The 21,569-nt window shown below is 52.2% G+C and overlaps 1 protein-coding gene across 1 annotated transcript in view; it reads left to right on the top strand.

Moving 5' to 3' along the window:
- The window catches only part of RAB11FIP4 (RAB11 family interacting protein 4), a 117,355-nt gene that overhangs the window by 38,224 nt on the left and 57,562 nt on the right, over nt 1-21,569 (top strand). Inside the window, exons 2-3 of the mRNA XM_030294884.1 lie at nt 3,868-3,955; nt 5,302-5,390. Of these exons, the coding sequence (XP_030150744.1) occupies nt 3,868-3,955; nt 5,302-5,390 (177 nt within the window). The remainder of the gene's footprint in view (nt 1-3,867; nt 3,956-5,301; nt 5,391-21,569) is intronic.

Genomic DNA, 21,569 nt, shown 5'->3' on the forward strand with positions numbered 1-21,569 from the left:
CGGAGGCGGTGGGATCCTGGCCAGGGTGGTGGGTGCAGGTGGCACTGGGCATTGGTATCCCCAGAAGCCACGCCCCTGCCCGATAGTCAGGCTGTCCTTGCAGTGAGGGAAGGGGACAGCTGCAATGCTGAGGAGGCTCTGGCCGGGATGGGAGCTGGCAGGAAGCCACCTTCTTCCTTCACTGGAATTCCAACATCCTGAGAGGTACCCAGGTTGAGGGGATCCCGGACAGACCATGTATAGGCCCTGCCCACCCGTCACCCCCAGACTGACGCCCGAGTGCAAAAAGCAGAGTCAGCTGGAATAGAGGTACAAGTGCAGGGCCACCAAGCTCAGGGAGGGAGGAGAGATGCCCGCTGCTCGCTCACCGCTCATCTCCAAAGCCAGCTGGGTGCGTCCCCATGAGGCCAGGCCACTGGCAGCGACCAGGCCTTCAGACTCCCGCCGCAGCGGCCGCCACTGGAAACACGTCCCGTGGGCATGCAGGAAACACAGTCCTTAATGGACGGATGAATCCCCACCATGGCTTGGGCTTTGGAGCCTGCGGTGAGTGGTGTGGGCCACGGGCGTTAACAATACCGCCGGTAAGAGTAACCCCTTGCCTGCATGCTGTGTTCTAGGGTTTCCAGAGTGCTTTGATGTACCCTGCCCGCAACCCAGCCCGAAAGGAGTCTAAAGAAAGAGCTCCTCTTTGCCCCACTGTGCTTTCGACACTGAGGGTGATCACTGGGAAGAGAGGGAAGGTGCCTGACGAGAGTGTAGCAGTGTGTGCGCATGCGTGTGTGTGTGTGTGTGTGTGTGTGTGTGTGTGACCGCGTGTGCGCTTGCCTGAGGCCCCCAGCAGGGTGCCCAGCATGTAGGAAGCGCCCAGTGAGTGAATGAAGGTTTGCGTGTGCGCTGAGGGGAGGGAGGGACTGCCACTAAGTAACAGGCTGATTTAGAAGCAGGCTTCCAGAAGAAATCTCAAGAAGCTGACTTTCAGTTGCAGGAACTATGGGTGGGGATGGGGGAGGGGTGGGGGTGCGGGTGGGTGGAGCCTGGCGCTAATTAATTAGAAAAGAGAGTTCTTACGAAGTTGGCGGTTGCCAAAAACTAAGGAAATGTACTCGGAGCTCTCGAGTGGGAAGTCACTTGCTCTGGCTGAACACTAAATTAAGACGTCTTTACAGAGAACAATTTGGCAACTGTTGCCAAAAGCCTTTAAAATTTAGATGACTCGGGGCGCCTGGATGGCTCAGTCGGTTAGGCGGCCGACTTCGGCTCGGGTCATGATCTCGCGGTCCGTGAGTTCGAGCCCCGCATCGGGCTCTGTGCTGACAGCTCGGAGCCTGGGGCCTGTCTCAGATTCTGTGTCTCCCTCTCTCTGACCCTCCCCCGTTCATGCTCTGTCTCGCTCTGTCTCAAAAATAAATAAATGTTAAAAAAAATAATAATAATAAGTAAATAAATAAAATTTAGATGACTCATAGAACCATTCATATTCGGTTATTCAACAAATGTTTGTGAAGCTTCTAGTATATGCCAGTCATGGTGGGAACTACCGTGTATGCAGCCGTGATCGAAACAGACATGACCCGTGCCCTTAGGGAGCTTATTCCCTAGAGGGGAAGACACAAAGTAATAAAATTATCGCATAAAATATAATTACAAATTGCAGCAAGTGGTTTGAAGGAAAAGTATAGGGTGCTACAGGCTACTGGAAGGTGGACCTTAATTAGATGGGAGTGGTCAGGACAGGTTTGTCTCAGGGGGAGACATTTGATAAAGGTACAAACAGTGACCCGAAGGATGAATCAAATCAGGTGATGAATGAGGGGAGGACAAGCATTTGAGATGACGTACAGCATGTGCAAAGGCCTCGAGTCAGGAAAGAGTGGTTTGCTTAAGGAGCTGACTGAAAGCCAGTGTGGCTGGAATGCAGTGAGGGATAGAAAGAGTGGGAGGAGATGGGGCTGGAGGGGCCAGATCATATAGGGCCTTGTAGACCACGTTACAGAGTTTCGATTTTATCCTACGGGTAGTGGACAATCACTGGAAGGTTTTTACCAGGGGAGGAGGTGACAGAATCCAGTCGGAGTGGAGGATGAGCGGGAGAGAGTAGATGAATCAGGAAACTTCGGCAGCCAGGAAGGGAGATGATAATGGCTGTGACCTGTGGGACTCCATGGGTGATGTGGAAAAAAGAAAGTGGCTTTAGGGTATGGCATTTGGGTATGGATTGCATGCGGGTGAGAGGGAGCAGCCCCCGTAATGCTGCAGAACTGCACAATGGGCAGAAAGGGAGGGAGGACGCGGCCAGGGAGTGGGGTGTTCGAGTGAGTGACATTGGAAGAGGGGCAAGTCCTCGGTGTGGCTGGGGTGGCTCAGGGCCTCACCGGCTGAGGTGGGATGGGGGAGAAAGCAATGAGGAAGTCAAGGATCTGAGGGGCCAGGGCTCAACTGGTCATCACACAGCTGTAGAAACCCCCAAAGATGAATTGTAATGACAAAAAGCAGGAAATAACGAAAATGCCCAACTATTAGGGGTCGTTAAGTCAATTAGGGTGTATCCACCGTGCAGCATATCTTATAACCACTAACAACCTGGGTGGTACCACAGGGCAGCACGAAAGGGTTTCTTTTTTTTTTTTTTTTTAACGTTTATTTATTTTTGAGACAGAGAGAGACAGAGCATGAACAGGGGAGGGTCAGAGAGAGGGAGACACAGAATCTGAAACAGGCTCCAGGCTCTGAACTGTCAGCACAGAGCCCGACGCGGGGCTCGAACTCACAGACCGCGAGATCATGACCTGAGCCACCCAGGCGCCCCACAAAAGGGTTTCTGATTAAACTGTTAAGCAGGAGAGAACCTTCCAAACATCAGGAATGGCTGAGTCCTTTGGGCTAAAAAAAAAAAACAAAACAAAAAAAAAAACCCTTATTAACAGACTTTCTTTTTTAAACTTTTTTTTATGGAAGTATAAAGTACAAACAGAACAGAAAAGTGTGCCGGCCACAAGCAGACAGCTCAGTGGGTTTTCGCTGTGTGGCCAGCATCCAGATCAATAAATAGAAACCCCCTTGGTACCTTCCCCCTCCTGCAAAGTGCTGCAAATGCAGCCACTGTCTTGACCGTAATTGGTTTTGCCTTAAATCTTATTTGATCTGTAATTTAAAATTTTCCAAGAATGTATACAAATGTGACATAATTATTTCCTCCTTGTGGACAAAAGGGAATTTGGCCAAGGGTCTCTCAGAACTACAAAAAAAAAAACCAAAAAGTGGCTCACCATGTGTTTTTTTTTTTTAAGTTTATTTATTTTGAGAGTGGAGGAGGGGCAGAGAGAGACAGAGAGAGAGAGAGATTGAGAGAGAGAGAATCCCAAGCAGGCTCTGTATTGTCAGAAGGGAGCCCAACACAGGGTTTGAACTCACGAACCATGAGATCGCGACTGAGCCAAAGTCAGGCACTTCACCGGCTGAGCCACCCAGCTGCACCCAAACTATGTGTTTTCAAGGGGAAAAAAAGTGGGAAACGGCAGGGTTTGATTCATTCTCTTTCCCGGAGTTTCTGCAGCGAGCTCGTATGATTTTTGTAGGAAAGAAACCATTAAGTTAAAAAAAAAAATCAGAGCGTTCACTCTCCATTTGCCAGTCTTCATTGGAAGGCTCCTGGGTGCTGTCTGTGGACCTCAAGAGAATCAAGTGGCCCGGCCGCCGTCGGGGGGTTGGCGCTGATCCAGGGTGAGGGGTGGACGCCTAGGAAGGGACACCGTATCCCCTTGGCTCAGGTGACAAGCCCTCCCTCCATTCCAGCCTCCCCAGCCATAGAGAACCCCATGGGGCGTCTCTAGACACCTCACGTCTGTCCCTCCTTCCTTCTCACAGGTGGAAAAACTTGTCAAATATTTGGATCCCAACGACCTCGGGAGAATCAACTTCAAGGACTTTTGCCGAGGGGTGTTCGCCATGAAAGGTGAGAACTTTGGGTCCTAGGGGGTCTCTCAGGATCCCGTCCAGCTGCAGAAGCTGGCCTGACTTGGGTCTCAGCTGGGATTCCTCCCCTGGGGACTGAGGAGAAGGATCAGGCTCACCCCATGCCCACGGGACAGTCATTTCCTCCCTGCCCATCATCTGTCCTGTAGAGAAAGGTTTCTGATTGCTCTCCTTTCTCCTCCTTGAGTCCTCCTCCGGGTCACCTCCCTCCAGGATGACCCAGCTCCCGGGCAGTTTCCCAGGACACAGGACCTGCAGTTTGAAAACTAGAACAGCTGTGGGCAGACCCCGGGGCACAGTGGATGCCCATCTTCCTCCTTCTCTCCTGTTCTCTTTGTTTCCTCCCCTCTCTCTTCCTTGGGACTCCTCAGTCTCGTCCTCTCTTCCCCGCTCCCCTCCTTGAAGGAGCAAAATACAGTCCCTCTCTTTTCCCAATTCCAAGGCCATTGTGAGGCACCTCCAGGGAGCAGAGGCCACTCGTGGCCACCCTTACCACTAAACTGCTTGTCTGGAGAAAGCGGCTTGGGCCACCGGGCAGGCAGACTTGTTCAGGCCTCCCTGCTGGCTCTGAAGAGAACACAGGCCCGCGAGACTTTCCTGCCATCTGTGAAGGAAGCCATGTTTTCCTGTCAGGATGAACCTTTTTCTGTGGGGCACCTGCGGCTCTGGGAGGGTGGGAAGGAAGCAGGAATCACTTCCTTGGAGGTGAGGGCTGACGGGAAGTGAGCTGAGAGGTTGGGAGGGGCTGCACGCGGCCCCCACGAAGCCTTCCGCAGCGTGCACTGTAGGACCGCCACTGACTGGGCCTGTCATGTGCCCACGCCAGGTGCTTTGTGGGTTTGACCTCCTTTGTCTGAAAAGATATGGGGGCGTCTGCTCAGGAACCGCGGAGGGAGGCCATCTGGGACGTGGAGCCATGCTGAGGGTGACCCTGTCCTAGATGTCCTGGAGTTTACAGGGCCGTCGAAGGCCTCGACCGCAGGGGAGTGTGTGCATTTGGAGTGTCTGTGAACCGGGCAGGGAGTACTGTCTCGTGTCCCTTCCTCCAGAGAGGCCTCCTTGATTTCTCTTTGCCCCTGGCCTGCCCTCTGCATTTGGGAGTCTCTCTGTTGTGTGTTCTCTGTTGGGGTCAGTGCGTCTCAGCTCCACCGGCAGAGCCCGGGACCAGCCTCTCCAGGGCCTGGCGCGCCGTCTCTGCCTTTGCGGGATGAGCTGGGCTCTTGGACGCTTGGGCCACCTGCCCCCCGCAGCCCTTCCTGCCCTAGGCCCGTGGATCAGAAGCAAAGCTGCTGAGGTTCTGACCCTGCGCCGTCTGTCCGTCTGCAGGGTGCGAGGAGCTGCTGAAAGATGTGCTGTCCGTGGAGAGCGCAGGGACGCTGCCCTGCACGCCCGAGATCCCAGACTGTGCGGAGCAGGTAAGAAGGGGGAGGCCCGAGGCCTCCCGTGAGCGGGTGGAGGAGCCTCCGAGGCGCTGCCTTGGCCTTTATGATCTTTTTGCTTTTGCTCCACCCTGTTGGTGTCTGGGACGCCCCAGGGCCTCCCCTTTCGAGGACACTTTGGCTTCAAAGTCAAGAAATAGTTTTTGGAACCTGAGCAGCCAGACCCCTTGCGAGCCACGGCAAAGAGGGTAGGGACTGGGGGGTCCTCACGAAGCACTTGGCTCCCCCTCTCTGGTTCCAAGGAGAAACTGAGTCAGACAGGGGAAACGACAGACTTGAGGTCAACACCAGGCAGGACTGCATTTTGTCTTTCTTTTCTCCTCTGCCCTTAACCCACGGAGCCAACTGGGGGTCCCTGTGTGGTTTTTCCCAAACAACAAGCCCCGCCGGGTCCTCGGTCCGCCAGTTCTCCAACGCCAAGCAGGCGTCTAGCGGTTCAGTTCCGTTCCAGAGTTAGTGCAGACCCCAAGGGTCACGGACGCAGTCCCACGAGCCTGCCCCACCGTGGGGCAGCTACAGACGGGGTGCCCAGGCTGCCTGCACTTGTGCTGGCTGGGCTCCCCACAACCCCCCTCGGGTTCAGTAATTCACTGGAACAAGTCACAGAACCCAGGGACACACCGTACTGGCGACTATCAGTCTATTACAAAGGACACGACTCAGGAAGAGCCTAATGGGACAGGTGCAAAGGCAAAGCGTGACGGCGGCCGGGGGTCGGTGAGGCGATCGCATGCCGTCTCCAGACCCACAGGCTTCCCCGCACATGTGTGCGTTCAGCAATCGGAAACTCTCGGAACTTCGAAAACCTGACGTGCAGCCTGGGGTGGGGGGATGGGCGAGCCGGGTGTTCCCACCTTCTAATCACACTTGGGTCTCTCTGGTGGCCAGACCCATCCCGAGGCTCTCTAGGGGCCCCCCCGGTGTCACCTCCTCGGCAGGAACGCAGCCATGTCGGGAAGGGGTTCCCTATGCGTGACTAAAGGCACTCCCGTCACTCAGGAAGTCCTGAGGGCCTGAGGAACTCTGTGCCCGAGGTGGGGCACACGCCACAGCCCTCATGGCTGTTTTCCTTTATCCGTGCCCAGCGGTGGGTTTGTTATAAAGCTTCGGAACTCTCGTTCCAAACACTTGTGGCTACACCCTACAGACAGACACAGTTTAAGATGCGGATATTGACAGGCTCCAAGGGCCCTTCTGGCTGAGACACCCCAGGGCTGGAGGACGATTCGCTCAGTTTGTCATCCAGGCCAGCTCCAATACCTTCTCTCCGCCTCTGGTTGGTGAACTCCCCCAAACAGAAGTATTTTCCAGAGCTGAAGGAGATCCAGGACCCCAGAGGTCACTTAGGCCGGGTGGTGGGGTCAGGATGGGGACTGGATGAGCGGGAGTCCATACAGAGGGCTGTATCGCTGAGGGAGGCCAGCAGAATGATATTGGAGAAGCCAACGCTCAAAGGCGGCAGAAGCCAGAGCCAGGCACGGGGTGCGGGGCCGGGGCCCCCAACACGGAAGCCAGGTGGCTGGCCTCCAGGGTGCTGTGCCCAAAATGACGGCCCCCAGGGATGAGTGCAGAGAGCTGGGCTCCAGGCCTGCCTTGACAGGCCCAGTGGATGTGGGGTGAATATGTATTTGAGCCCAGCTAATGGGATGTGGGCCAGGATCAGGGCAGAGGACTCCCCATGTGGGACGAACACAGAGCGTCCCCAGGGTTTGGGGGTGGACCCCTCGTGGAGAGCTGAGCAGGAAGCAAGGTGAGGAGGAAGGCTGTGGGGTCACCCAGGACTGGGTCCACACCCCACTTGGGCCACTGACTGGATATGCACACCAGACAAGCCGCTCTCAATCCCTCTGCGCCTCAGTTTCCTCAGCTGTAAACAGGGCTGGGCACGCCGGTCTAAAGGACCTGAGGAAATACGAATTTTCTTATTAGCGAGTACATGAGAGCTGCCTTCCTCCCGTGCCGCGTCGTGGAGGTCAGCACGAGAACGTGGTGCTCATCAGCTTTACCCTCGGACACTGGTGTTTCGGTAGCCTGTCAAAATGGAGGCCTGCCCACGAGGAGCTGGAGGGCAGGGGGTAGCCGCAGCCAGGCTCCCCACCAGGGTCGCCCGGCAGGCCCTATCCCCGCAGCCACGGGCTGCTCGCCTGGCCCCCACGCGTGGCCGTCCACGCTTCCAGAAGAAAAGGTGGGAAACAGACACGGAAGCCCTGGGCTCCAGGAGGATGCTCTGCTTTTAAACAACACTATTTTCCAGAATAAAAAGAGGTTAGAGAAAAGCGAGAAGCACGTGCCAGTCGAACCTCAGCAACCCCAGTACCCCTCATTTTCTCTGTCTCAGGACCTTGCCTGCGTATGTGTTTTTATTCCCCTGTGTTTAAGCCCCTCCGGGGGGATCGCTTCATGCCCTGCATGTGGGTCTGGCTCTTTCAGGTGGCTCCGTTTGGCGGGACCCTGGGGAGGTGGAGACTGGTCACTGCACACACTGCTTAGCCTTGTTCTAGAGCATCCGGTGGGGCAGCTCGGCTGACCCAGGGTCTGTTCCTTACCATGGACTCCTGAGTGCTGGGAGGTGGGAGGCAGGGGGGAACAGGTCAAAGTCCAGCCTGCTGGGCCTGTGGGCTCCTGCAGGGACAGGCTGTGAAGGCCCGGAGGCCCCGGGTCCCCGTGATGTGAATGAATCCACTTCCTGGCTCAGCCTCCTCTAATGTGCGGCTCTGGGCTCCCTTCGGCTAAAGGCCCACAGCTCCTCAGGTCGGGGGAGCAGAGGGCGCCAGCCTGGGCAGGTCTTAATCCCGTGGACCAGGCCCTCAGCACCCTGCCGTGTCCCAGCTGCCCCCTAGGGGTCAGCTTGAGACTGACAACAGCCTGGTCACTCAGGCTTCCAAAGTGCTGCCGGAGACGAAAGCGTAAGGGTGGTTTGGGGACCACGTAGGGATGACACGCTGATGGGACACCCTGGGGTGGGGACCTCTGACATCGCCACTTGATGAGGGCCATCGTTAAAATGGTGAGACACTTTAGTGTTGCTGGTGGCCATAGGCACCCCGCACATGAAACTCCCAGCCTGCTGTGCAGACTTCTGGGCCATGTGAGTCCCTCCTGGGTGGGTGCCACCTGTGCTGCATCAGTTCTGGAACTTACCGAATGTCACCCTGTGTCCTCAGAGCCTGCGACACTGGGGCATCCAAAAGCGTCCCTGAGGCCTTAGTAAACCCAGCGGTTGAGCAAGTTTCCCGGTGCAGGGGGATGTGAATTTGGTCAGGGGATGCTGGGTGTCCCTGGTGTCCATGGATGAGTGTCCCTGGGCTAGGGTCTTAGGAAGCACCCTGGGAATCCCTCCCAAGGCTGGCCCGCTCAGTGGGCTGGCCCTTGTCCTCTTTTCTTTACAGCCCTCCATCTATATAGCACAGGGGTCTCCGTGGGGAGAGGGCATGGGCAGGTGTGGAGAGCCCCACTGCGGGCCCGAGAGGCAAGGGGGTGGTGCCGTGGAAGCTGACCCCACAAATGCTGTGAGATCCGGGGCCCTTGGTCATTCTCCTTCGTGGGCCAATTAATAGGGAACCCCATAAAATGAATAGGGCATCAAGCCGCCTGCTTCTCCTGTGAAACTGTCATCTCAGTGAATGATGTCACCAGCCAGCCAGTCCCCAGGCCGGAAAATCATTGCTGCCGCCCCCACATCCAGCCGGCCTCGAGTCCCCTGATCCCCGCTTGCTGCCTTGTCCTTCTCCCCCTGCTGCCTACAGCTCTCTTCACCATCCCCAGCCTTTCTAGACCCTTAGCCCGGTGCCTCAGGATCTTCCCTAAGGGGCTGCTCTCTCACTCCCTTCTGGGACCCCTCATCACCGAAGGGATAAAACCAACTCCCACCTCCTTCTCCAGTCTCGCCACCCCGAAATCGGTGACAGCCGACTCTTCCTCATTCTATGAAAAGGCTGAGTTCTCTCTTGCGTCCCAGACTTTGTATAATAAGTTTTGTCTTTCTCCAGGGATGTCCTCCCACCCGCTGTCCCTGGGCTAACTTCTGCTCAGCATTAAGACTTACGCTTCCTCCAGGAAGCCTCCCCTGGTTCCCTCTGCCCCCGCCTGGAGGAGGACCTGCCCTGAACTTCGTTGAGGCCCTGGGCCTTAACCTCAGCCTCCAGGGTGGCTCCAAGTCCCCTCCATAGTGACACCATTTTCACCCTGTGGTGACAGGGCTCAAGCTGACCCTGTCTCCATATCCAGCACACCCGTATTCATGCTGCATAGAATGTTCTGTAAGTATTTCTAGGATTAGAAATCTAAAAATGGAATTGCTGTATCAAAGAGTGTGCAGACCCTATTTATTTTTTATTTTTTTGGCTAAATGGCACTTTCTCCCTCTCTCTCTCTCTTTCTCTCTCTCTCTCTTTAAATAGGCTCTACCCCCAACATGGGGCTCAAACTAACCACCCCAAGATCAAGAACCCCTTTGTTCTACTGACTAAGCCAGCCAGGCACCAACATTTATTTCTTTTTTTTTAAGAAATGCGTCCAAATTTTTCTTCTAAAAAGGCAGTAGTGATGTATCATCTGACCGGATGTGAGAGTGTCCATTTCCTCACCCCTTTGCCAACCCTGGAAGGTCTCCACCTACCTGCCAGTCTCCCCTCCACTCCTCCCTTCCCTTCTCCGCTCACCAGCCTGATGGAGGGAGACTCCCCCTTGCTTTCTTTGCATTGCCATTTATTTACTAGTGAGGTAGACCATGTGTCCTGCTCACTGGCCCTTTGGATTTCTTCTTTGGGGAGTTCATACATAGTCTTTGCTCATTTTCCTTTGGGTTGTTTGTCTTTCCCTTATTGATGTATAAGACATCTAAATATATTCTGTCAATCTTTATGCATCTTGCTTGTACTTTAATCTTGGGTTTGGTGTCTTTTATTGCACAGAATTTTAAAATTCTTACGTGATCATTACCAGTCCTTTTATGCCATTCACATGTTATGCCTTCTTTATCTCAAGGCTATAAACGTATCCCCCTATATATTTTTTTTCCGATACTTTTAGACAAAACGTGTTTATGCTTAGCTCTTTGACCCACCTGCAGACTATTTTTGCTTTTGATAAGGGTATAGTCATCCGGCATCATTATTTTCAAAATGTTGCCAGCTGTTCAAGCTCCTACTGTCGGATAATCTCTCTTTCCCCACTCATTTGAAATTTCACCCCTTTCTCGTATGCTGAATTTCCTTATAAACACGGATTTCCTTCTGGACTCTGGTCTGTTATATTGATCTATTTGTCTATCTATTTCTAAGCCAAACCAGTTCAGCTACTCTCGCTTTATAGTTTGATATCTATAGAGGCAGTCTCCTTCATCCTTCTTTATTTAAAAACAATTTTTTGTTATTCTTACGTATTTTCTCTTTGAGAATATTCTTTTTTGTCAAAACCTGTTAAAAATCCTGCTAGAGATTTTGTTTGAAATTTATACATCACATGAAGGGAATTGGCTTCTTTACAATATTGAATTCTCTCATCCAGGAACATAATATATCTCTTCATTTATTCTGGCTTTCTTTCACGCCAGGACTTCAGAATAGTTTTATTTCTCAAATAGATTCTGTGTGTTTCTTCGTAGGGCGACTATATTTTCGAGTCCCTATTGCTGTTATGTGTAGAATCCTTTTGCTGCAACATTTCCTAATTGGTTATGTCTGTTGTATAGGACAGCTTTTGACTTGGGGTGTTGATCTTGTCATGACAACCTTACTAAACCCCCTTATTAGCTCTAGTAGGTCACTTATATGCTATTTTCTAACCTTCACTCGATATACTCATGTAGCTATATGACTTTCCTGCATAAATTTATCTTTTTTTTAATTTTTTAAATGTTTATTTATTTTTGAGAGAGAGAGAGAGGAGCCCACAAGCCCAAGTGGGGGAGGGACAGAAAGAATGGGAGACACAGAATCTGAAGCAAGCACCAGGCTCCGAGCTGTCAGCACAGAGCCCGACACGGGGCTCAAATCCATGAACCGTGAGATCATGACCTGAGCTGAAGTTGGATGCTTAACAGATGGAGCCACCCAGGTGCCCCGAGTCTGTATAAATTTAAATAGCAACTTATTATTTCGTCACAAGAAGACAACCACATTTTTTTTAAACCAGTTCCTCATTGTTAGCATATATGTACATATATATTAATGGAATTTGGGGGGTTAACAAAAGCAGTGTAACCATCATTCTTGTAGCTAAGTGGTTCCCCATGACAGCAATCATTGCTTTAGAGTAAGTCTGAGGTTGGCATCCTACAGTTCCTATGGGCCAAATGTAGCCGCCTGTTTTTATAAATAAAGTTTTATTGGAACACATTCATCCCTGTTTGCTCACCTCTTGCCTGTGGCTGCTTTCACATTACAGTGGCAGAGTTGGGTGGCTACCGCAAAGCCTACACTATTTCCTATCTGCCCTTTACAGAAAAAGTTTGCCAACCTTTTGGATAAATCCTGCTAAGTGGAAACTATTTTATCAAAAGGATGCACATCTTAAAATTTCTAATACAACCGCCAAATTCCTTTCCAGAAGATGTCTCATTTACTCTCCCATCAGGATTGTACCCTTTTGGTACGGGGTGTTAAAGGATTTCTAGGGGCGCCTGGGTGGCTCAGTCGGTTAAGCGTCTGACTTCAGCTCAGGTCACGATCTCGCGGTCCGTGAGTTCGAGCCCCGCGTCGGGCTCTGGGCTGATGGCTCAGAGCCTGGGGCCTGCTTCCGATTCTGTGTCTCCCTCTCTCTCTGCCCCTCCCCCGTTCATGCTCTGTCTCTCTCTGTCTCAAAAATAAATAAACATTAAAAAAAATTTTTTTTAAATAAAAAAAAGGATTTCTCAAATCTTTTTAATTTGAGAGGCTGAAAAAATTAGGATTGCTCTTTTGAATTAAATATGGTTGAACTTGGGGCTCCTGGCTGGCTCAGTCAGTAGAACATGTGACTCTTGATCTCAGGATCGCAAACCCTGCAATGAGCATAGTGATTGCTTAAAAAGTAAATAAAATGAAATACGGTTGAACTTCTTAAATTACATTTATTGGTCATTAGGAGTCCTTGGCTCATTAACTGCCTGCCCACATTCTTCACCCTAGTTTCTTTGGATGTATTAATATTCATTGATTTAGAAAAACTAGAAATATTAAATTTTCTTTTCTTTTTCTTTTTCTATTTTTTTAATGTTTATTTATTTATTTATTTATTTGAGAGAGAGAGAGAGAGAGAGAGAGAGAGAGAGAGAGCAAGCAGGGGAGGGACAGAGAGAGAGGGAGACACAGAATCGGAAATAGGATCCAGGCTCTGAGCTGTCAGCCCAGAGCCCAACACGGGGCTCAGACCCACAAATCATGAGATCATGACCTGAGCCGAAGTCGGATGCTTAACCAACTGAGCCACCCAGGTGCCCCTCTTTTTCTTTTTTTTTAAGTTTATTTACTTATTTTGAGAGAGACAGAGACAGCACAAGGGGGGTGAGGCAGAAAGAGAGGGAGAGAGAAACCCAAGCAGGCTCCGTGCTGTCAGCTTAGAGCCCCATGTCGGGCTGGAACTCAGGAAACGTGAGACCATGACCTGAGCTGAAACCGAGAGTCGGATGCTCAACCGACCGAGCCACCCAGGCGCCCCAGGTATGTTACATTTTTTGACATACATTACAAATATTTTTTCAGCTTGTCATTTGTTTTTAACTTTGTTTATGACAGCAAGTTTATAATTCTTTTATAGCGAACTCATCAATCTCTTCCGTTATGGCTTTGGCTTTTGGTGTGGTGCTTAGAAAGGCTTTCCTGCCCAAGACTGTGGAACTAGTCTATCTTATCTTTATTTTGTGTATTCGGTCTTTATATTTACAGCTTTGATCCATGGAATTAATGTTGATGTCTAGAGTGAGGTAGCGATGCACTTTCCTTTTTTCTCCTCTGCCCCTCACCCTCCCCCCTGCCCACCTCACCCCCCACCCTGGGAACCAGAAGCTCTTTCAAGGTTACGCAGCAGCCCTCCCCGATGGCAAAACAAATGGGGTTTGCTGGGCATCCAGGCTCCAGGCCTGGGCCCAAACTGGCCCTTCTGCTCATATTCAGAAGGAGCTCTGCCCAACCCCCCCCCCCCCACCGTCTTGCCAGGACAGCTTTTAACAATCTGCCCTGTGCTTCTGTCTGGAACTGGCCCAGGGAGCTTATGGCCTGTAGGTCCACGCATATTGTTGCCTAACTTCAGCCCTCCTAGAGCGAGTGTTCCTAAAACCACTTGTGACAATGGCACTTTTAGAGTCTAAAAACGCTTTTTCTGACAAACGGCGCTCTGATTCAGCTGTGCTGCTGGGGGTGTGGGTGGTGGTATCCTGTGTGCCGATGACTGGTGAGGCGAGAGGGTGTCTAACTCAGCGGGCTCAGCGAGGGGCCCGGCTTCGTCCTTTCTGCTGAATATGGCCACAGTATTTCTCTATGTTCGATACCTCCCTCCTCCTGAAGGAAAGAATAATCCTCTTGTCCCAAGCCTCCTAGTTTGTGTCAGAATGAAAGATCTTTGGGTCGCATCTCGGGGGAATAACTGAACTCTGATGAAAATGGAAGTGGCTGGGGCAGAAGCAGAGCAGATGCTGACGGGCCTTTCGTTTGTCCCCCACGCCCCGTCCTGGTCTGCCCTGGATGGCCTGTCCCCCACCTTGTGTCCCCAACCGTCCCTGCCCTAAGAAGGCTGGGCTGAGCCAGCCACCAGCACTGGCTTCTCCGGGCAGTCGTGCGTTCCACCTCCTTCCTGCCCCCCCCCCCCCCCGCCCCTTATTGATCAAGTTCACACTCACCTTCAGAACCTGGACTCACGGAGTTAGCCCCTGAGCAAACTTTGGAGCGTGGCCACTTACATCTCATCTTGAAAGGGTTTTGTTTATTACCCTGTAAGATATTAACCAATTTTGCATCTAACTTTGCGGTTTACTGTCAGCATTATTTCTTTCACTGACTATACACACCTGGATCTCGCCCGTTCTCCTTGAAAGCAGCTGGCTGCCCCAACATGCTGGGTCCCTCATGAACGAGTTGAGTAAATTTTTGACACAGGTGATTGTGGGAAAACACAAACGCGCACAATCACATAAGGACGGATGTTAGTTCTCAGAAGCAGCCCAGTCCAAACTAGGGGTTCTCAACCCCGGCTACACATTGGATCCGTGTCGGGCGCTTTCAAAAGATACTGATGCCTAGGCCCCACCTCCCGGAGATTCTGACTTAATTCATCTGAGGAGGGGTCCTCTTGTTTATTTTTTAAAGTTCCCCGAGTAGCGTCTGGGAGGCTCAGTCGATTAAGCATCTGACTCTTGATTTTGGCTCAGGTCATGATCTCACAGTTCATGGGTTTGAGCCCCGAGTCGGGCTCTGTGCTGATGGTGCATAGCCTGCTCGAGATTCTCTCTCTCCCTCTCTCTGTTCCTTCCCTCCTCGCTCGTGCACTTTCTCTCTCTCTCAAAAAAATAAACATTAACAAAAAAAGTTCCCCAAGTAATTCTAACACACACCCAAAGCTGAAAAGTAAATGTCTACACCGAGAGTCCTTGAACTTTGCCACGTATTTTAATTGCCTGGGAGCTTTTAAGATTCTGGATACCCAGGCTGTCCCTCAGACCTGTCAACCCAGAATCTCTAGGGTCTTGCCTTTTTAAAAGCTCCTCAGGGGGCACCTGGGTGGCTCAGTTGTCCAACTTTGGCTTGGGTCATGATCTTGTGGCTCGTGAGTTCGAGCCCCGTGTCAGGCTCAGTGCTGACAGCTCGGAGCCTGGAGCCTGCTTCAGATTCTTTGTCCCTCTCTCTCTGTCTCTCCGTCTCGAATAAATAAACGTTAAAAAATAAAAATAAGAAAATAAAAGCTCCCAGACGATTCCATGAAGCCGTGACCCTGTAACATGCTGGTTCATGCTGTGACAATGGACACTGGAGCAGCGTGTGGGTTCAAGAAATACCGGCTGCCCTTTGACTGGTGTGGGATTGCAGGGCCCTGCTCCGAGGTGGCCGCCCTCCGTAGAACCGGGCTGCCCGATGCCCAGGCACAGGGAGGGAGCATTCTTGGGGTCCAGTGAGCCATGACGCTGCTTTTCCAGAGAGAGGCCCTGCAAGAGCCCGTAGGGCCTCTGGGTCAGCCAGGCCGGGGTGTTCCCTGTGTCGGAGCCGAAACAGGAATCGTATTAGATGTTCCTTACCTGCGGCCCAACGTAGAAACCTTCTGAGAGCTCAGGCTCCCGCTACAGAAGCTACAAATTTACTTTTCCTCCAACGTTTTACCTTGAAAGTTGTCAACTCCAGGAAAGACATAAGAGTCATGCAATTGAATACCCATTTATCCGGCTCCCAACGCTTGCTTTTTCTGTATTTGTGTGCCTGTATATCCTTTATTTATTTGTTGGTGGACCATCTGAAAGTTCATGGCAGGGGAGCCCGGGTGGCTCAGTCGGTTAAGTGTCTGACTCTCGGTCTCAGCTCAGGACTTAATCTCAGGGTCATGAGTTCAAGCCCTGTGTTGGGCTCCATGTTGGGCTCTGTGCCGGGCACCAAGCCTACTTAAAAAAAAAAAAAGTTAGTTGCAGGCCTTATGACACTTCATCCCTAAATACTTGACCATATTCCTAAGAGCAACGATGTCCTCTGACATAACCACAATACGCTTCTCACTTGTGAGGAGTTGAACACGGAGGCGATATATTATTTAACATAAATTCTATATTCAAGTTTTCCCAATATTTTTGGAACTTTTTTTAATTTAAAAATTTTTAATGTTTATTCATTTTTGAGAGACAGAGGGTGAGCGGATGAGGGGCAGAGAGAGAGGGAGACACAGAATCTGAAGCAGGTTCCGGGCTCTGAGCCGTCAGCACGGAGCCTGATGTGGGGCTTGAACCACGAACTGTGAGATCATGACCTGAGCCAAAGTCGGACACTTAACCGATTGAGCCACCCAGGTGCCCCATAACTTTCCTTTTTGATCTCAGGTGCAATCTAGCATCACATGTTATATTAGTTGTCATGTCTCTTTAGTCTCCATTCATCTAGAATAGTTCACCAGCCTTTGTTTTTTGTTTGGTTTTTTTTTTTGCACCCTTAATGACTGACATTTTTGATGAGTTCAAATCAGAGAATGCACTCAATTTGTATTGGCCCATATTGATCATCTAGCCCTTTGGGGTAGTGCAATTTAAATCCAAATTAAAATGGGGGTGGAGGGGAGCCTGGATGGCCCAGGTGGTTAAGTGTCAAACTTCGGCTCAGGTCACGGTCTCACGGCTCGTGGGTTCGAGCCCCATGTCAGGCTCTTTGCTGTCAGTGCAGAGCCTGCTTTGGATCCTCTGTCCCCCTCTCTCTGCCCCTCCCCCGCTCATGCTCGCTCTCTCTCTCTCTCTCTCTCTCTCTGTCTCAAAAATAAACATTAAAATAAAATGGGGTGGAGGGTGAGGAGTTCTACTGGGTTTGTTTTTCTGTTCCATATGCATTTAAAGTGCCCATTGTTGGTGCCTACTCAACGGGCCTCAGTATTCCCAGTGGTAAAGCAGCCAGCAAGTGGGGTGTGGGGACAGTAGGGGAGCACCGTGAGGCACCTGTCCCCAGAATCGGGAGAAGGCTGCTGCCCTGGTGCCGTGGGAACATGCCATGGGCCACGAGGGTGTCTCTGCAGCTCACGACGAACCTTGGCACCTGGCCCCAGAGTGCAGCATGAGGAGACGGGGGTCCTTGCTCCATGGCAGTGGCCACATCTCCGTCCTCTCTGGGCTGGTGTCCCCAGCAGTGAGATGAGGGCATCAGAGTAGGCGTCGTGTTCTCTTGGAGGGCTGACGTCAGGAGAAAACCGTAAAATGGGGCCGGTGGGAGAACTTCATGGGCCTCCTGGGGACTATGTGGGCTAACGTGGGGAAGACACCTGAGCCTCTGGGACGCTGTGCATGGCATCTCTCAAGGCACCCAGGCCTGACGGGCCCTGAGCGCCATCTTCCTGGGATCCCAGCTGCAGCGCAAGAATCAGGGAAAACCTCATCAAACATTAAAACGCATAATTCGCATGCGTTTGAAAGATAAGAAGGAGGACTTTTATGTTTCTTTATTTATTTATTTTGAGAGAGAGAGAGAGAGTACAAGCAGGGGAGGGGCAGAGAAAGAGAGAATCCCAAGCAAACCCTGCACTGTCAGCGCAGAGCCCGACGCGGGACTCAAACCCACAAACCGTGAGATCATGTCCTGAGCCAACACCGAGAATCGGACGCTCAACCGGCTGCGCCACCCAGGCGCCCCAAGAAGGAAGTTTTAAAATAGTTGTATTTGACAGGTTGCTCTTTTGAGTCCTGCTCCTGTAACCAGCTCGTGTCCCCCTGCCTCTAGAGTGTGGCCACTTTATATAAGGTATCACTATTATTGCTGTTTTATGATAATAAAATAAAAGCGATGTCCATTTTCGTAACAAAACTGGCCTTGGCTGGGGAGGGAGAGAAACAGGGAAATTCGACCCTGGGTGGCTGGGGCCAGAGAGGGGCTCCCCGGGCAGGAATCTGTGGACGACATGATTTCACCTCTTCCCACGGCTGGCCTCAAGGAGGCTTGGTTCAAGCCCCCTTTGTCTGGGGGCTGCCCTACCTTGCAGGAGCCCTTTAGGCCAGATCCTTACCAGGCACGGCTAATCCTCGCCCGGGCTACTCTGAACCCCGGGACAAGCTCAGGGTTGAGTCAGGAGGGCTGAACGCGCATTCCACTTGCCCACTTTCTCTGTGTGTCCTTGGGCAAGTCGCTTCACGTCTCTGAGGCTTCTTCATGTCCACAGGTGTAACATCAAAGGGGTCATGCCTCACTCACACATGAAATCATGTTGCTAAGGGTCCTGACGTAAACGAGACCCTCAGTAAGTGGTAGGGTTGTTGGTTTTTTTCAGTTTATTTAGAGAGAGAGAGAGAGAGAGAGAGAGAGAGCGTGAGTGGGGGACGGGGAAGCAGAGCGCAAGGGAGAGAGAGAGAATCCCTAGCAGGCTCCACATTGCCAGAGCGGAGCCCGACGTGGGGCTCGAACTCGTGAACCCACGAGCCCCTGACCTGAGCCGAAACCAAGAGTCGGACGCTTAACCAACTGAGCCACCCGGGTGCCCCGGTAAGGGGTAGCTTTGATTGTCTTCTCAGTGTGGCTCCGATCCCTGAGGGGAATTCTGGAGAACACAGGTGACATCTCCTTCCCTTCCCTCCCCTCTCCCAAAGGCACCAACTGCACCCACACACGGTGCCCTCCTGGGATGGTGGGTGACGTGACCATGCTCTGACAAAGAGCGCTCCTCTGCCTGAGCCCTGGGTCCCAGGCCCTCTTGGCTGCCGGAGGACGAGCGCCCGCGGCCCCAGCCCTGGTGTTGCCGCTTGCGTGCAGCGGATGTAATATCATGATGCCCACCTGAGCCCATCACCCCTTTCCTCAAAGCTCTCTGCACGCACTTTCTCATCTCTGTTTCTGCTCCCCCTCTCAACCCTGTCTTGGCCCCTCTTTTCATGGTCACCAGGGTTTCTGCCTTGTCCAGTCCGAGGGTGGGTTCTCATTCTCGTTTTATGGGAACTCTCAGCAGGACCTGGTCCGGACGACCTCCCCCTTCTCGAGACTTCTCCCCTTTGCTCCACGGGCTCCCTCCTACCTGTCCGTCTCTTCCTCCTCAGTCACCTTGGTGGGCTTCACGCCCTCTGGCTCCAGTTAGGTGGTGGTGGTCCCAGGTCTGTGTCCTCAGCCCTCTGCTCGTGCTCACCTACACCCACTCCTGGTCCCGGGGCTCTAAATGCAAGGTTACCCGCCAGCTCCCCACTGTCTTTGCCTTTGGCTCCAGACTCCTGTATGCAGTCATGTCTGACACTAAACCCCTTGTGCCTGCTCCTCTCTCTCTGCCCCAACGGCTCCCCCCCACCATCAGCAAATGCCATCCTGTTGCTCAGACCAAGGGCTGGTTAATTTCTTTTTTTATTTCTTTTTTCCTTTTTTTAAAATGTTTTTTTTTATTTTTGAGACAGAGACAGAGACAGAGGGCAAGTGGGAGAGGAACAAAGAGAGAGGGAAAACACAGAATCAGAAGCAGGCTCCAGGGTCTGAGCGTTCAGCACAGAGCCTGATGCGGGGCTCGAACCCACGAACCGTGAGTGAGATCACCACCTGAGCCGAAGTCGGACGCTTAACCGGCTGAGCCACCCAGGCGCCCCTATGTGTGTCTTGTCTGTGTCCCCCATGTTTGGTCCGTGGGTGGAGGACTTTGCCTATCTCTTCCCCGCCGAGCCTGCCTCGCGGAGCACAGCGCCTGGCTTGGAGAGGCCGGCGTGCATGCGGGCCGCACAGGTGGATGGATGAACCCCAGCTGTGCCAGGGAGGGATGGGGTGGGCATCCTCCCACCTGGGAGCACTTGGGGGACGTCCCCTCCAGCTCGAAGGCTGTAAAGTCACGCTGTGCCTCCGTGCTTTGGGGGGCTCAGACAGGAGCCAAAAGGGAGGTGACTGGTTGCTCTGACTCTGTCCCTGAGCTCCGATGCTTTGATGCGAGCAGGAATCGCTTGGGGGACTTAACAAAACACAGCCTCCGATTCTGCGCCTTCTACCTGCATCCGGGTGATGGTGGCTGCCGGTCGGGGATCACACAGGCAGCGCCTTTGGTGGGTGACTCGCGGGTCCTCCCCTCGAAAGAGCTCTGAGGGTCCCTGCCTCGCCTCCTCCCTCCTCCCCGCACTCTCCGCCAGCAGCTGGTCTTTCTAGCCGTCACTGTCACCTCCGCGTGTGGTGAGGCCCGCCGGCTTTCTGTCTCCGCACGCCTGCTACTGTGACAGACGAGACAGATTCTCTGCCAGAAATTGTGCTCAGCCTCTAGCTTCCGCCACGCCTCTGTCTCCTCTCTGCGCTCTTCTCCTGGAGGCAGACTCCTTGGGGATGCTGAGTCCGCCTGAGGTCACCAGTGCAGGACGCGACAGCTGACCTGCCTGAGAATTGGGAGACACTGCAGAGTGCCTTCTGAGCTCTGGTTTGGGGAACAGGCACGTATGGGCCCACCTGACCGGCCCTGGAGATAAAAGTTAATTTACACTTGGGGAGCACATGGGCTTTGGGCTCTGAAGCCCTGGATTTGAACCCTGACCCTGTCACTTCAACTTACACCACTTGTAACTGGTGTCTTCTTCGTAGGATTGTTGTGAGTTTTATGTTTTGTTTTCTGAGTTTTTTAAGCCCAACATAGGGCTCGAACTCATGACTCCCGGATCAAGAGTCACACGCTCTACTGACTGAGCCAGCCAGACGCCCTGTAGGGTTATTGTTAAAATGAAAAATGAGAATCCTTGGAAGACAGAACAGTGCCTAGAAAATGCTGGAGTCTCTCAATTCCCGGTGCATAGATTGGGAGTCATGTCTCATAGTCTGAATACCTTTTGCCCCAGGGTTGCTGACAGAGAGCTGACCAGTGATGTTAAGGTCCCAGCCCTCCTTCACACCAGCATCCCATAAACAGATTCTGTACTAGGAGGCAATTCAGGCCCTGGGGGCATTCCCAGGAATTGGGCCCACACTGGGTCCTGTGTCCGACCTTGTTCCAAAGAAGGGAGGGCCTGGCTGCCAAGAAAATCATGCCTGCAGAGCCTGAGGGTAAATGCCCAAACATGCTTTTTTGTGTTTATTTTTCCCCCAAAATTCTATTTAAATTCTAGTTAGTTAACATATAGTGTAATACTGGGGTCAGGAGTAGAATGTAGTGCTTCGTCACTTACATACGACACACAGTGCTCGTTCAAACGTTTTATAAGACACAGAAATAGCTGTTCCCATCCTGATCGTTGCCGCATACATTCCACCAGGGCAAAGAAAATGACGGAATTAATATGACACAGCATAAAGTGTGATTCTTGAGATAGAAATGCTCTATGGGCTCTGTGGATGCATTGGGAGTCCCAGGCTGGTTGACAATTCTCCCCAGGCCTCTTTGATGATCAGCACAGGGCGGATGGGTAGGAGGAGCACTGAACAAGTCCCTGCCTCTGTGCCTTGCCAAGCCCCTGCTTTGTACACACTCCCTGTAACTAGTTGGCCAGAGAGGGCTCCTCTGACCACAGGGGCAGGGAAGTTAAGCATCTTCTCAACTCTGATGCTGTGACTTTACCTCCAGAGCTCATTTCTG

Source organism: Lynx canadensis, chromosome E1 (assembly GCF_007474595.2).
Source record: "Lynx canadensis isolate LIC74 chromosome E1, mLynCan4.pri.v2, whole genome shotgun sequence".
NCBI classification, from domain to species: domain Eukaryota; kingdom Metazoa; phylum Chordata; class Mammalia; order Carnivora; family Felidae; genus Lynx; species Lynx canadensis.